General features: G+C 41.1%; 1 protein-coding gene across 3 annotated transcripts in view; it reads left to right on the top strand.

The window, feature by feature from the left end:
* kcnj5 (potassium inwardly rectifying channel subfamily J member 5) overlaps positions 1 to 16,879 on the top strand; it is a 34,852-nt gene that overhangs the window by 8,567 nt on the left and 9,406 nt on the right. For all 3 annotated transcript variants that reach the window (XM_088078670.1, XM_088078671.1, XM_088078672.1), the window contains 2 exons: positions 12,586 to 12,668; positions 14,844 to 15,717. In XM_088078670.1, coding sequence (XP_087934796.1) covers positions 12,586 to 12,668; positions 14,844 to 15,717 — 957 coding nt within the window. The remainder of the gene's footprint in view (positions 1 to 12,585; positions 12,669 to 14,843; positions 15,718 to 16,879) is intronic.

The raw sequence follows: 16,879 nt of genomic DNA, 5'->3' as shown, positions 1-16,879 counted from the left end.
ACCCATTGTCCCTGAGCATCCAAAACTGATGCTTGAGGGGTACCCAGAGTGATTTGAAATGTAGGACAACTGACAAAGCACTGATGTTTGATGAGTTGGACGTGAGCATTTGTTTAACGGATGCGTGGTGGACCAATCCAGAGCCACATCACTGATGGCAACATTGTTCATTAGGTTTATTACAGAGATGTAAGACATTGTAGTCCACTGTGTCAAAGGCTGAACTGAGGTCAAGGAGAATTAAATTAGGTACAGCCTGTTTTGGTGGCAAACAGTGAGTCATTGGAAACCTTGACCAGAGCAGTCTCAGTGCTGTGTTGAGAGCAAAAACCAGATTGAAATTGAAAAAGAAATTGATTGTTTTTTCATAAAGGAGTCCAGTTGATTCCATTTTTTTTTTTAAAATCTTGGATTAAAATGGTAGAGAGGGCTCACAAATGACCTAAACCAAATGACCTTGAGATGGCTTCTTAAAGAGGGGGTGGGTGTGGAATGTCTAAAATTAGGGGCACATTCCAGTAGTCAGAGAGCAGTTAATAATGGTTAAATAATGCTGACTAACTGCCTGAAACAGCTTCTACAAACAAGGTGGGAATGCGGTTTGAAGCACAGGTGAATGGTTTGTAATGTGCAACAGTGCATTCCAGGGTTGACAGAGAGAGTTTACAGAAGTGGGTCAACATTGAAAGTTGACAGCAATCAGCATCAAGCCCTCTGATATACATGTTCACGTGCTGCAGAATCTCAAGTATTTTGTCAATGAAATATTGAAGAAATGCTTCAAATCACAGGGGAGGATTCCACTGGGTAGCTAGGTGGGGGAGCAATGACTAAGTTAATGGTTTTAAATAGCATTCTGGGATTATAACGCAATCACGATAGAAAAATGAATGCTACCTTGAAAGCACACTGATAAGTCCTCATCAGATGTTTGATGTTATCATCCTTCAGTTTCTGTTTTGCCATCCAGTATTGTCTTTGTAAATTCCTTATGTCCTCATTCAACCATGACCGAGAGGGAGAATTTGACTTTTTATATCTGACCCAAGCTACATCTAAAATCTTTATGCAACAGTTATTAAAAATGCCAAACGTGCTCCTCTATAGCAAGCCTCTGGTATTAATTCATATTAAAAATGTGTTTGCGGAAATTAAAGCTTGACAGAAATGAGGAGACTCACTATGGAAGGTTTGGGGTCAGGAGTGAGGAGTAGAAACAGGAAGAGCACTGCCTTACGATCAATGGCAAAATCAACCAAATGCTTCCACACAGAAACCAGAAGAGCACAAGGTCATGTATGTCCTTGAAAGAAGTTGGAATGGTAAACATATTGGTTAAGATAAGAGGATAAGTCTGCAAGATTTAGTTGCATCTAAGTGTGAGGACTGCACATTGCCACCAGCTGAAATGTTCCCCCGTCCAAGTATGACCTCCCTGTTAGAATTTTTTCAGTGTTCATTGTTCCAGAGATTTATCACGAGCCAAATTATCTGCAGAGGTCTCTTCTTCTCCAAAACAAATGGACCCAGCGAATAAACAGATAAAAACAATGAAAAAGGCAGTTTCACGTTACAAATCAGTGTTTTTTCTATGCTGCTCAGCTCGTTGTGGAATGGCTGTTAAATACTGTACCCAACACAAAAATGCCAATGGCCATATCTAGAGCAAGTCTCTGGTTTGTCCATTCTGGGCCACCATAGAAACATGTTAGTGCAATATGGTGGACTCATGGAAGAGAACCCGCTCCCTGTGTAAATATAAGGTAATTAAACATGACAATTCCAATTTTTTGGTGATTATACACCAATGAAAATACACTCAATGTATGGCATTCAGTTTTTGCCAATATATCCCCCTAAATCCGACACACTGGACCTATAAAATAATGTAAAAGCTTGATAGACTACAAAGTAAAAAAAAGAGAGGGTCAACAAACATGGATATTAACATCACCAAGAATTTTAACATATGACTGATAAAAAGTGAAAGGTCTAAAAAAATTTGAATAAAACCTAAAAAATTTGGGGGTTGAGTGGGTGTAGATTAAAACACATGAAATTGGCAATTTATTTTTTAAAATTAAAACTAAGACTCTCAAAGGAAGAGAAACAGCCAAGTGGGACTGGAGAACAACTAAAATCAATTGTGTGTCGCCTCAAGGCCGCCCCCTCAACCTGTCTGTCTTGGATGATGAAAAAATTAATATTCTGGGGGTGATGACTCAATGAACGAGGCATGGATTCATCCAAGACTCTGTAATGATAAAAAAGTAAATCTTGTTAGTCATGATAAAATCTTAACTGATAAAAGACGTATTAGCAGGGGATCCTACGTTAAGTAAACACATAAAAGCTGATTCAACAGCAAGGATTAAAGGGACAGTTTTAACTGTAGTATTTTTTGATGGCTTTTTGACCTTATTATCAGCTCTATTATTGTTGCTGCAACTCAGCGCTGTGTACCTTGCTCCCATCCTGCTCAGTTAATATCCCTGTCCTGATATCACTAACAAGTGGACAAAAGAGGGCAAAGGGCAGATGTAATGCCCCGCAGGATCTTAGGAGACTCTCAGAAGTGAGGACATTGTGAATAATTAATTGGATCTGTTTATATAGTCAAGACTGTGTGTCTCTGGGGGATGTAGGGAAAGCTATGTTCTTCAAGCAGATCCACACTCTCTAATACCGCAGCGGCACATTTGTGTCAAAAGCTTAGCCAGGCGTGAAGATTTTTTCTTTTTTTTTTGTATGTAGTGCCCTGGAAAATGTGTGTGCATGTCAGAGAACTGCATAAAATACTGCTTTTTTTGCAGGGCTGTTGATAGTACATAAAGATGCCTTATTTATGCAACACTACTGAATTAGTTGTATATATTCTCCTTCAGTTCTAGTTTGTACACTTGAAAAATAACTTTGTGTATAATTTAAAAGCCATAGCCCCTCACTTTGTGAGCTGTATATAAAACAATCCAATTTCTCGGTATTTGTGTTAAACTGACAGAAATTTCGTACCCAATATTGTCGTTCCCCAAGTGAAATGACTCTGTTTATGCCCTCATAAATCTGTTACCAATGTAAATTCAAGCACCCATGTCTACCATATTTTAAACTGACTACGATGCTTGTGTATCACGTTCATCGTGCATCCCACCCACAACAACTTCACAATGCGTATATTTCTCCTGTCACACATAAAGTTAATAGTGTGCATGGAGCTTCTGCTCAAGCCTACATGCAGCACAAACAATCCTTCACTTTCTGTTTGGCAAAGAGATGACAGTTTCACCGCCTGTAAAAAAATAAATGGACATGAAAGTGTAGACAAATTCATACACCTCTAAAGTCCCTTGATAGAAAGTAAGTGCAGAAAATGTACTTTGCAGGCTCTGTATGGTTTGACACTGCCAGTGGTGATCCTACAGTCTGGGGCTCCGGCAAAGAAGCCCATTTAGGACCCTCAACACCTCCTGGAGTCATTTTTTTCATCCTCTTGTTGTTTTTCTTTTGTTTCTGGTGATCACAAAGGTGTGCTTGTTTCAGTGTGCTGACAGTTACACCCAATGAAACCTTTAACACCATTAGATCTGTACAAGAGTTTTTCAAACATGAGAAAAACTGCTAAAAATAGGTCATCTATTTTTTTTCTCAATCATTTTTTTCCTCCCTTTTCTCTTGAAAATGTTTTAATTGATACTTTTTTTTTTCTTTTTTTTTTTTTTACATATCTCTAATTAGTCTCTTGGTGCAGACTAATTTGGAATGGCGTTTGAGTGCTGCTTTGGCGGTGGCAGATGGTATTTGTGGGGGCAAATCATTGAATTAAAAATAAAATTAGCACATCTACCTGGGTATTGTATATACGTCACTACTGATTGGAGCTGGGGCCATAAATATCCAAAATCATTTGACCTGGGTGTAAATGCTGATTGTAACCATTCCCATTCAAAACTTAATGGTAGCCTATCTAGCTGTAATATGGCAGCTATAGAGGGGACCACACTAAAAAATTTTTGGGGTCAAGGCTGTTCACTGTACAGTGCTTTTATGGAATGCTTAAGGGAGTTAATAGTTGTCATTGCAAAATTTGCCAATATGAGTGGAAACCAGGGGCCCCTTTTCCAATTTTATTGAATGGGCCTCAAACATTTGCCTGGTTTGCCTCTCCTGACAGTGCGCCCCTGGATGCAGCTGCCGTCTGTATCTGTATAATCATCAACAAAAGTAAAACTGGCTGCTTGTTTCAGGTCACCTTGCTCTAAGCGTCTGTCAGTGCACTCATCTGCAGCTATGTTCATACCTTTCAGGTAGTTCAGGAGGAACGTAATTTCTGTAGCAAAACTACCTGGTTGCCAGAAAGACTATTCAGTGTGTTTTGTCACAGATTTCTGACAGCTGTAAAAATGCATACCAGTATACATGTCCAGGTTAGATGGCTGTCAAGAGTCTTAAAATGGCTCGTGTTCTTATCTGTCAGCAGCAAGTTATGTGGAATGAAATGGGAGTTTTAGTGTCTCCTGCTCCGGGCTTAGCCAGTGGGGCTAAACCAGCCTTTATCTGGAGCTATTCTTGTAAAGGTGGATCCCCTCGTAGTATTTATTAGGACTCTTTTGTTGAGCACGGCAGACGACAGCACAGATGTTTTGATGTCTTATGTCCAGTTGATAAGCTTTCAGGTTAGGCCAGTGTAACTAAGTCACACAAGGGTGTATGTTTATTGTGTGACAGCATTCCTGTATTTACATAGTGTGTGGACAATTTGGATATTGTTTAGTTTTTTATATGATTTAAAAACATAAAAACTATAACCACAGTCTCTTTAATTGGCCAGTATAACAAATGCCCGTGAATATGACTTGCTTACATTAATGCAGACACGCTGGCAGCTCAGCTAAATGCATGGTGCAGAGCGTTTCATATGGTGCAAGGACAATTTAGCAACACGTGCGATGCAAATAGAGGACATTCAAACACTCCACTTTGAGCATTTGAGTGTAAGTGATGTTGTTTATCACTGCAGTTTCAGATGTAGAAGGCAAACACATTCACATCTGGAGAGATTTTTTTTTTTTAACAGGTTTTACATAAGCATCCATGAGCATCCGTCACCCAGGGGAAGCACATTCCTGTAAATCTGCAGCTCATTAACACAGACAGACACCATACAGTTAATGCACCTGTAAAGTGACAGCATGGATTCTTTTTTTCTTTTTCTTTTTTTAAATTTGAAATTCTTTTTTCATTCAAGATTTTTTAATTTATTTTCTTTATTTTTTTAAGTCATTGCTACACCAGCTTGCCTCACATTTCCACAGCTAACACTCATTCACAGCATGCCATCTACTGTCATCAAGGGATGCTTTAAGCTCATTACTAAAGCACACCTTGTCAAAAAAAGAAAAATTCATGGAGCACAAAGTGCGTTACTCAGCTGCTTTGCCAAACAGGCCGGACTGAGGATTTTTACCGTGCATGAAGGCTTTCAACCTAATTTCATTTTGACTTGGTATGTGATGACTATAGAGAAGGAGGCTCCTCAAAGGGACAAGCACGGGGACACAGTGAAGCATGTCAGGAATTCCAATCAAGAGCATTTGACCTTTGGCTCCTCCAACATTCGCCATGCGCTGTCCTGTTCTGCAGCCCCGCCCTGCTCATGGCCTGCCATCCTGTCCTTTACAGTGAGGTGAAGCAGAGGATTAATTGACCAAATGCAGTATATTACAGGACCAAGTCTGATGCAGAGGATTTGGATAAGTAGATTTGATTTGCAAAGAAAAAAAAAGTCAGATTTGTTAGTTATTGTGAAATCATATATTTAATGTCTTGCACAGATTGTTATGCTCATCCTCCTCAATTTGTTCTTTTGCTTAGACATCATTGCTTTTTAAGACAGAGCGTTGGCATAGGGAATCAGGGATCCAAGGTAGTAAATCATATCAAGAGCCTGACAGAAACGCCTGATAAGAAGAAACAGGGTGTTGAGGAGCATTCCCAGCCACCCAGCCTCACGCATCTCATGTCTTTCTCCGTCTGTCTCTTTCCATCACATCTCTCACTCTCCAGGCCCTGGTGGTTGAAGAGGGTGTTATTTGGCTCCAGTAGGTGTTAGGTTTTAATCTCATTCAAGCTCCACTCAGCAGCAATTTGAAATATTGGCTATCACTTAAAAATTAGTTGAGTACTGAGGCAGATCTGAAACATACAACAACAAAATATCTATTCTTGTCTTGAACAACTGTATTTTTTTAACAGTGTGTGCAAAATGTACTGTAAGAAAGGGACTGAATGAGAGACAGCAAGAGAGAGATGTGTGTGTGTGTGTGTGTGTGTGTGTGTGTGTGTGTGTGTGTGTGTGTGTGTGTGTGTGTGTGAGAGAGAGAGAGTGATAGAGAGACAGAGAGACAGAGAGAGAGTTAGACATATCATTAGGGAAATTGTTTCTCTAGTGTGAGTCGAACGTCTCGGTGCAGCAGTGTCACTCCAGAGAAGGTCATCCATGAGAAGGACACAACTGGATACACTCAGCTCACTATCGGGCATAATGGGAAAATGGGAGGGAGGGATGGTATGATGTGTGTGTGTTACTGTGTGTATGCATGCGTGCATGTGTGTTTGCTGGGCCTGGAGCCAAACTAGCTGGGGACGTTTTTAGTCATTTGACCCGCCCGACCTCAAAGTGTCATAAGTGAGCAGAGATAGGGATGAGGCCACGTTATTTTATGGGCCAATGTTAGCCTGAGACATAATCATGACAGGCCCAGTAACCATGACTCTTTGCCTTCACTCAAGGGTAAGAGTGAAGGAGAGGAGGGAATCAAGGAAATAGAAAGTTCTAGCGCTTCCATGGCAGAGGAGCAGAGACAGCAGATAAGCTGGAACAACCGTCCCCGTGTAGATATCAATCAGATGCAGTGATTCGGTGCCTAAAGTTGCTGTTTCAATAGTCTTAAAAGCTCAGCTCTGCTACAACTTTTGTCTTTCTATTTTACCTCCTTTTTTTCTTTCCCCCTTTACTTTCTTTTTTTGCATTTTTCTCTGTCTCTCCCGTGTCAGCACTGTATTTGATGAACTGACAGAAAACTGCAAGCTATGACCTCAAAATCTATGGATGAGCGCCCACCAATAGTCAAATTTGTGTTGTAAACTAAGGGATCCTGCTGAGTTTGCAACATCTTACTGCCATTTGTAACCCTGTCATGCTCGGCGGCAGGGTTACAACACAAACGAGGCGCAGGGAAAACATAAGCACCACTGTCAGGCGAGAGTGTGTAGAAGGGTTACTGAAATGCATATATGCTATATATAAATATATATAATTCTGCTGATTTTTGTTTTTTTCTGAAAAGTCAAAAATTTGAAGATAGGAAGCAGCTTTCTCAGCATTTGCAAAACAAGCACGCCTGTGCAAATTTTAAACAGGAAGCAGTGTTCCTCCACAGGCTAGAAAAACTAAATTGATTACCTCCATATAATGGGAATAAAAAAGTAATGCATTGAATTAAAGTGTTTGCAATTATGTTGATTAAGTGAGAATTACAATGTAGGTAATTAATCTGTTGCAAGGGGTTTTATTAGAGCCGTCATTAGTATTGATAAAAACCTCTTGGTTCAGCGTCATGTCGGTCCTTACCTTTCCAGACTGCACACAGAGCTGACAACACAAGTTTGGGAAGTTCTGAAAATGTAGAAAATTAAATCATGAAGCCAGTGCTATTCAGTGCAATACATGCCCTGGGGGAAAATTATAGAGCTTGCCACAGGTTAGAAGGAAAAGAGCCACATTTTGCTGTGCTCTGTGCAGATTATTGTTTACAGTGTGCAGCGTCAGCAAATAAGGAAAATGTATGTCCTGTGGATATCCCTTAGGAAGCAAGTTCCCTGGTTTACTAGTACCCCTTGGCTTTAAGCACAACAGATGAGTGCTCTTGTTATCAGGACCCAAACACAATTCAGCCAAAGCATCCTGTCACTCTCCCGGTAACAAGATAAATGCTTGTTACCCTCTTAAAGCGCCAAGATAAAACACCCCGGCTGGTATCCATATTCGAACACCTCTGATTTGGCCTTGTTGAGTCGGCTGCTGCGAACAGACACTGCAATCACAGCCTCGCTGAAAATACACACAGGTCTGGAGTTCACAAATCTCAACGGAGCCATGTTTAATTCATGAGAGAACCTAAAATGAGTCAGAAAGCGAGACCTTGCAACCCCTTTAATGTATTCAGGAAGGTTTTTTCTGAGGCTCGGTGTGTGTGCGTCCCACGCCTCTGCTGTCCGTCTGTCTGTCTTTCCCCTGCTCAGATGCCTGTCACGTCACTCTGCCCTTTGCTTTAGACCATCAATGTCAACACTACATTCCTGTGTGGATCTGATTTGTGACGCGGTCCTCTCACTTCTCCACTCTCGACTTTGCATTCCCTCTCCTCACTTGTCGGCGATCAAATAGAGTAACATCAAAGACAGATGACAAAGAAATGTCAGATGTTGTTAAGGTCAGGAACAGGCGGCAAAAGTAATTTACCCATGTTCTTTTGCGTGATCGGTTACAAGGCCCTGCGTTTCCCTTGTTCTTTTAGTAAATTAAAAGTAGTTGATTTTCAAACAACACCCAAGGGCTCCATAAGTTAATTGCCTCTTGTGGAGCTCCAAAGGTATGCTGCTAAAATTTGGGCTTTATCTGAGGTTCCCCCCACACTTTCACACCCCTACTCCCCTCCATAACTACAGCTGTGGCTTTTATTAAATCCCACATCATTCAGGAGACATTGAAAGGGTTCCTGTTCTACTTCTCCTGTCACTTTGGACCTCACATAACAGATGTTTAAAAATACCTGGTTCAGCATACAACTCCGAAGCAGAGAAATACTCTTTAAAACCACATCACACATAGACTGTCAGCACATCACCTAGTCGCTCCGGTGGAGCTAAAAACAACCACAAAGATAATATGTACACTCATTTTATATTAGACTAAATGTAAAGTACAATAGGAGACTGGATTTTCTGTGACAGTAAGTATTAATTTCTCTGTCTCCAGCTGATTAAGAAAGCAATCACTGCCTCTGATCTGAAGGGTGCTGTGGCCGTGGTGGAGCAGGATGAGAGCAGTGTGTTTTTTTATTTAGAGAGATTTGTGTGTGTGTGCACGGTTGTGTGTGCACGGTTGTGTCTGCATGTGGGCACATTTAGTCGCAGCAACTGGCGATGCTGGCAATGATGAGCGTGCTCTTTGAGAAAATGACACTGTTAAAAACACTGCAGCTGAGCCTGCTTCGTTGTACAGGCAAATTAGCCAACAGTGGACACTGGGTCATCTCCCATGTGATGTTCTCAGCTAATCCTTTACTTGGGTCTTCCAGCTGTGAAAATGAACTTTTATCATGCAGTTTTATTATGCATGTGTACTGGGGACATACAAATCAATTGTGTTGTTTTATTTCTCTGATGGTTCAGCGTGATCTCATCCCAACTCATCATATTTTGATGCTTGGGCAGAAGCACTTGGTTCCGCTACGACGGATGTTGTACTTTTCAGTGGTTTCTCCTCATTATTTATCTCTTACTTATTAAATCCCCCTTTCAAACTCGGTGCAGATGTATTTGGATCAGTGTTTAAGCACTGCGTCGGAGGACACAGACAGTAATTAGTGGTAGTGCGTCATTGCATCTCGCCGGTTAAGGAGCTGAAATTACCGCATTTACCCGGGTGTTGCGTTCCTATCAATGCCAATCAGAGCCAGAGGCGATAAAAACCCATGTCTACTGCAGAGTTATTTGACCTGGGTATGAATGCTGATTGTACACTTTCCCATTGCATTAAAAAGCCAGATGTTAGCGGATTTGAGGCTAAAGTGATACCGGAGCATGTTTTGATGACCTGGGAGTGAAGCCAGGCGGAATGGTTAATCATAGTTGTACTTCCCTTAATAAAGAGTACTAGCAGAAGTAACTAGCTTTTCTAGCTTCTAAAATAGCAATTTGTGTATTTTTCACTGCATACATATATGCTGTAAGTTTAAATTTAAACAAGTTAATATTTTGCCATTTATGTGCCAATACTTTACAGTATGGATGTATTTTTACAAGGCAAGCTGCAAATGCATCTACTCGTCATTACTGGTTATTTAGGCACAGTGTTAATGAAAATATCAACCCTGTCTCAAAGAAAATGCATGTACGTTTCAAGTTATTTGTTTTTCCTCCTGGGAGTGCTACTTTGTTTGTACCACATAAGTTCTCACATCTCCAGCCCAATTTGTGCATACCTTTAGGCAGAAACTGTCCTGCTGAGAATGCTTAAACATAACCATAAAATATATTCATCATTCTTTAGTTGCCACTATTGCAGCTGTGTGAAAACAAGATAAATATGTTTTCAAACCAACAGTTTACAGCCATGCTAATAGTTCTGTGAGGCCGTGCTTAAACATAGTTGTACTTAGAGCTGAATGCTAAGATCAGCATATGCTAACATGCTCACAGTGGCAATTCCTGCATGTTGATATTTAGCAGGTACAATGCATACTATCTTCCCTCTTTGCATTGCTAACAGTTGCTTATTAATACTAAACACAAAGAAGCCTACAGCTAAGGTTAATGGGAATGTCATAAATTTTAAGGGTCTGAATTAAAGTGTTGGATTAATAGATATTTTAACAGATTTTTGTAACAGATTTCATGGCAATCCATACAGTAGTTGCTGAGATATTCCAGTCAGGACCACAACAGCTTGTTTCCATTTCAAAGTCGTGAGGTACCGTCACCTTTTGTGGCATTACAAAACACCGGCAGCCAACGTCAATTTATCACACGGCTGGGCAGCACCTTTCGCGGCAGATTGATTCGGCGCCGGTCGGCTGGACGGCACCACTTACTGCAGTCTGAAACGCTGGTGGGCAGCTTCAGTTTATAATGCGTCTGTGAACACTGACTAAGTGATGATATTTGGTGAGTTGGGATGACAGTGTTGACAGTGTGTGTTGACCACAAATCATAGCCTAATGATGGTACTACAGGGAAAGTTATTGGGATCACCAATATCAAAAGGAGTCTGCCTCTGGGGACCATGAACACCTGTACAAAATTCTTGTGATATTCCAGTCTGGACCAAAGTGGTGAACCGACCAACTGGCTGACTTACTGATTATTGTCATCCCTTCAGGCATACTGCAATGAGGTCTAAAAGTGTTGTCTAATTATATTGATAAAAAAGGAAATGTATTTCAGGCAGGCTAATTCATGTGGAGCATTTTGTAGTGCACCAACATTGTGCATTTTCTAGTGAACTAACATTGCTGTGATGAGAGAGTTGAACTGAATACAGTTCCACTGATAGTAACAGCATGAAAGTTGAATTGATTTGGCAATGGTCCCTTTTGGTGGATAAAAGTAGGCCACTCTATTTGAATATGGATGATATTCTGTATAAAAATACTAGTCATTATATGATTTTTAAGAGGAATCAAAGCTTTTGACAGACCCTCACATTATGAATGTGAAAGAGCAGAGCTGTTGCCCGAGCTACCATTAATCCTCAGATTGAACTGTCTTGCTCATTACTAGCGTTCATAAGATCATGATTTTTTTTTTGCATTGATTTTTGTGGCAATTTTCATAAATTACTAAAAAAACCAGAACAAAATGTTAGTGTAAAAATGAATTTCTATTAAGAACATGTAGTCTCAAACAGAATCATTTATCACTCGGCAGAAGCTTGTTAATTTTGCATTCCTTATATTTAAGTTAAGTTATAATTTAAATTTTGGCTCTACTGTTGGATTGGCTGATGACAGCACAGAGACTACCTGATTCTAGTTAATTTTTTACAAAAGTAATTAAAAAAGGAAATGAATTATCCACATACACTACAAGGCTATTCCTAGAGTTTTGAACAAGATGTCATAGCAGTGACAACAGTTTCCGCCAGCTTACCTGCCGTATCTGTTTAAAAAAATAACCTTCACATAGACTATTTCAATAAAATATCACAACTAACAGAAACACTCAATCAGTCAATAACTTATTTGTCCCCAGTGGGACTATTTGTTGTTTAACAATTGGATATGTACATTTAGCACACACAAAACACAAGGCACAGAGTATAACACTGAGACCAAAAACCATACCATCTACAATGCAAACATCTTACTCTGTAGGAGATTTGACCTTTTAAAAGCTTATAGTTCAAACGGTTCTCGTAGGTTTCTATGTGTTCTAATCATGCTGCTTGGGAAATATTGACATATTGATAAATTGGAGCAATTTCAATGACAGGTGGAAATTAATGAGCCTGGGGGGGGGTTACACTATCTATCAGCACAACATTGTTAGTGCGACATAATGTGTGTGTAACTCATATTGCTGAGGGTTGAAAGGTTGAAAGGCCTAATGGATAAAGCTTGTATAAGAGCTGTTTGGGCACTGTAGCTTTGACCTGTATTCTCTGTTGAATTGTTCATTTTAATCATTAATGACTGAATGGAACCTCATAGTGCTGCTTCAAATGATGACAAAATGCCTATAATAGCTTATGAATGTGTTTGTTTAAGAGCCTAAATCCAACTCACTTTCAAACATGTCTTACAGGTGTTGAGCTTCAGCTGAGGATGGCAGGAGATTCTCGAGTCCTCATGGACCACAACATGGAGATAGGAGTCACGCCTGCACAGGTACAATGCACAGTTACCACTGGTCAAACATGATAGTGATAACTCCCCACAGTGGGGAGAGAAAGTGTGACACACAAGAGAGATGATGTGAGATAGAGGCGGCATGGCGATGGGGTGAGCAAAGGATGAAAAAGAGATAGAGAATATGTATAGAGATGGGAACGATTAGTAAGGATAGTGCAATGACTGTGAATAAGAAATCCAGATAGATAGCTTTCAAGAATGGAGGTACCGAGGTGGATAAAAAAAGCTGTTTGATATACAGGAGATATGGTCTATACATACTTTATAGACTAAATAAGCAGTATAGATTATAGATCAAGCCCCACTAACCCAAACCCTTGTTCACATAAATATATAGCTCATATTACTTGGCAGTGGAGATAGAGAGACAAGAAAAAGACACCCCACTCACTCCCAATAACGGATGGTGGAGTTGCACCCAGCTGATGGGAACTTGCATTGTGTACCCAAGTGCAGCCAGAAGGACTCAATGAGAAAAAACACCCAGCACTTACCACTGCCACACAGAGAGAAATAATTAATCTGTTTATCTACCATCACCCCCACAAAGCATATTGACTCCAAGGACCAAAGATTGGACGGCATCGCATGTGACAGCTTCATCTATCACTCAATTAGCCCCCAAGATAAATGGACCTCTTTTAGCTGGTTTTCCTTTAAAAGCTGTGAAGTAGTGATCAACAACACTAAAAGAACAACAAGATTAACAAATGTAGTCAATGAAAAGTTTCGCTTTTAAAAGAAATCAAGGGACTGACTGCGTCCCGAATCTATTTTTGATCATGTATCTCTGGGCACAGTCGGTTATCAGGGAGCCCATTGACATTTGGTGAATGCATCGTCATCAGGCTACTAATTGCGATGCCGGTCAATAAGCATTGTCTTTCAATTCCTCTTTGTCAAATTGTTCCTTAAATGGGGATCACTGCAAATCAATATGTGAAAACTCAATACTGCACATGCAGGCCTGACCGAGTGTGTACACAGGACAGCGGGGATACAGCACATGACTTCTCAGAGAAACCCTTGTGAATAAAGCTGTCTGACAGATTTTATTATACAGGCCCTGAAATCGAAGGCACTGCAAGGATATTGTAGAGGCTTAGATTATGTCCTTCCTCGGCTGAACTGTGAGAGTGATTGTCTTTGTGATAGAGCAGTGGGTGTAACAACAATAGGACGAAACTATTTTTTTCTGGTGATGTGAGCACAGAGGGTTGTGGATCCCAGGTGTCCTCTGGGATCGAGAGATTCATAGGGCAAGGTGGCTGTTTTTTTGCCTAGACACAATGCATTTCCATTATCAACTCACATTGGACAGTGTCAGTGTGCTGCAAAAATGTCGTTAGCTGGTTTGAAAGGTGCATTGCAACTTTGTCCTCCTGTATGTGTGTCTTTCGGTCTGTATGTATATATGCGTCGAAAAAAAGGGACATTGCCGGGCCTGTGTAGCAGTCACTGTTTTTCTACACCTTAAACGTTCTAAAATATAATGGAATCCTGCATGTATGTGCATTAAAACCGGTTTCTAGATATGTGCAATACGGGTGCTCAGGCATATGACACTCTTTGAAGATGCCATAAGGGTCTGTCAGGGAAGGATTGGAGGATCTGTTCCTATTCAGCCTGCCAATGTCCCATAGGGTGCGAGGGGAGGGAACACAGGGGACAGGGAGGGATTCAGGGCACAGCTGTGGAGCCAGATCGCCTCGCTGGAGCTGAGCCAACATAGACAAAGACCTGGGTGTCCTTGTGTTCTTGTTTTGTCCGCACTCTCTTTCCCCCCATATATGTGTGCATACACTGACACCTACAATGTCATTGTGGAGCAGCACGGAGCAGTGACTATAACTGCTCGTAATTTTATTTGCCTCCCCGCCAGCGGCACAGGGCAGTGAGGGTTTTTTTTTTTTTTTTTTGCAAAGGCTAAAAGAAAATCTCATTAAAAAGGTTAACACCTACATCGTCCAGTACAAACTCAATATAGCTTTAGAGAAAATATTAATGAAAAGAAATCAAACTGGCTTCTGAAAAATATACCCATGTTGAGAAAACCTGAAATTGCTACTCTTCCCTCTGCATCTTTTTTTTACTCGCTTTGCCTTCATGCCTTCTTTCCTCACTCTGCCTCTCTTTTTATCTTCCCTTTAGGTGAAAAAGCTTCCTAAACACTTGCGGGAGGCTCAGATATCAACAGAGCGAACCCACTTGATTTCTGACCCGGCAAAGAAGCCACGTCAGCGATATGTGCAGAAGGACGGCAAGTGCAACGTTCATCACGGAAACGTGCAAGAGACCTACCGATACCTCAGTGACTTGTTCACTACGCTGGTGGACCTACGCTGGCGTCTTAGTCTTTTCATTTTCACCTTGGTCTATGTAGTCAACTGGCTTTTCTTTGGCTTTCTGTGGTGGCTGATAGCGCTAATCCGTGGGGATCTGGTGCACGCCGATGAGGAGGGCTGGACCCCCTGTGTGGAGAACCTTAACAGTTTTGTGTCAGCCTTCCTTTTCTCCATTGAAACAGAGACCACCATTGGGTATGGTTATCGCGTAATTACAGAAAAATGCCCAGAGGGTATCATACTGCTTTTGGTGCAGGCCATCTTGGGCTCCATTGTTAATGCCATGATGGTGGGCTGCATGTTTGTCAAGATCTCACAGCCAAAGAACCGCGCCGAGACCCTCATGTTCTCGCACAACGCTGTCATATCAGTGCGAGACAACAAGATGTGCCTGATGTTTCGGGTGGGGGACCTGAGGAACTCTCACATCGTGGAGGCATCGATCAGAGCGAAGCTGATCCGCTCACAGCAGACCAAGGAGGGGGAGTTCATCCCACTCAACCAGACTGACATCAACATCGGCTTTGACACGGGAGACGACCGGCTGTTCCTTGTGTCACCGCTTATCATCTCTCACGAGATCAATGAGAAGAGCCCCTTCTGGGAGATGACGCTGGCACAAATGGAGAAGGAGGAGTTCGAGATTGTGGTTATCCTCGAGGGCATGGTGGAGGCCACAGGTATGACACACTGGGGGATGAAAGTGGGAAAGGGTAAAGGTGGAATAGGAGAACAGATGGGTGATGGGTGGATGGATAGAGACGGAGATTAATGAAATGTTGGACGCAGGAAGTGAGCTGAGTGGGAGGGATGGGAAGATGGATAAATGGATGGAAAGAGAGAAGAGGCTCACATGGAAATATGAATTGCTCAAAAGGAGGGGGGGCAGGAATGAGTATCTGTAAGTGCAGCAGATTGCAAAAGATACCATTGTAATGGATGAAAAGACAGAAAGACTAACTATGCTATCAGATAACACAGTTTGAGAGTGAGACATAAATACTGTTAATGCATCTCACTTCAAAGTTAGTACAGCTTTTAATGTGGATTTTATTATTCAGCAATTTCATAACACCTGATAAATGTTTGTGAGGAAGGTGGCGATAGTTTCTTCCATTACCCCTACAACTGCAGTTCTGTCTTTATCAACACATTTTACACGAAAGTATTCTTTATTTTTGCTGAGGCAGGCGATTCAAAGCTGAGCACGCCGCAGCCTAGCAAATGTTTCTCTATACTCACTGCAGCCCGCATTTCCACTGTTGCTACTTCAAGGTTATGTCTTTGATATTGTTTATCTCAAAATGAATGAAGTGTAGCCACCCACACTGCTGGTCTGTGTTTTGGGTAAAGGCCAAGCAGTTCTAAAAAGCGCTCCAGGCTGGTTACATTTAGGAGGCAGACATGACGAGGTGTTTCTGTAAAGTTCCACAAAGCTTCTATTTTCCGACATGAGACTGTAGTCAAGGCTGCAAGATAACAATGTCTCCATCTCAGCAATCAAACCGAAATAACAGCAGATTGTGACGCCCATGTGTCATACAAAGGGATTTTCAAAAACTCTCAATTTATGATATTCAAAGCCGATGTTTTGTCATTTTTGGAAAAACCTTGTATGAGACATCAATCCCCTTGTCATTCATAATTATAATGAAGTGGATACAGAAACCTTTACAGCCTGATGGACCACAGCTAGCTAATAATATACTGTCCTAATGTATTTTCTGTGGCTAAATCAAGTATTGTTTATATGCCTTTGCTGCATTGTTTATTGGCTTTGTTCAAACACTAATTACAATCCATTCATTTTGAATACAATGCATTATACATGTTACTAATTTA

Source organism: Plectropomus leopardus, chromosome 6 (genome assembly GCF_026936395.1).
Source record: "Plectropomus leopardus strain MGB_pleo_1.0 chromosome 6, ASM2693639v1, whole genome shotgun sequence".
NCBI lineage: Eukaryota > Metazoa > Chordata > Actinopteri > Perciformes > Serranidae > Plectropomus > Plectropomus leopardus.
The sequence above is the reverse complement of the archived record's forward strand: the minus strand, read 5'-3'. Positions and strand labels throughout refer to the sequence as shown.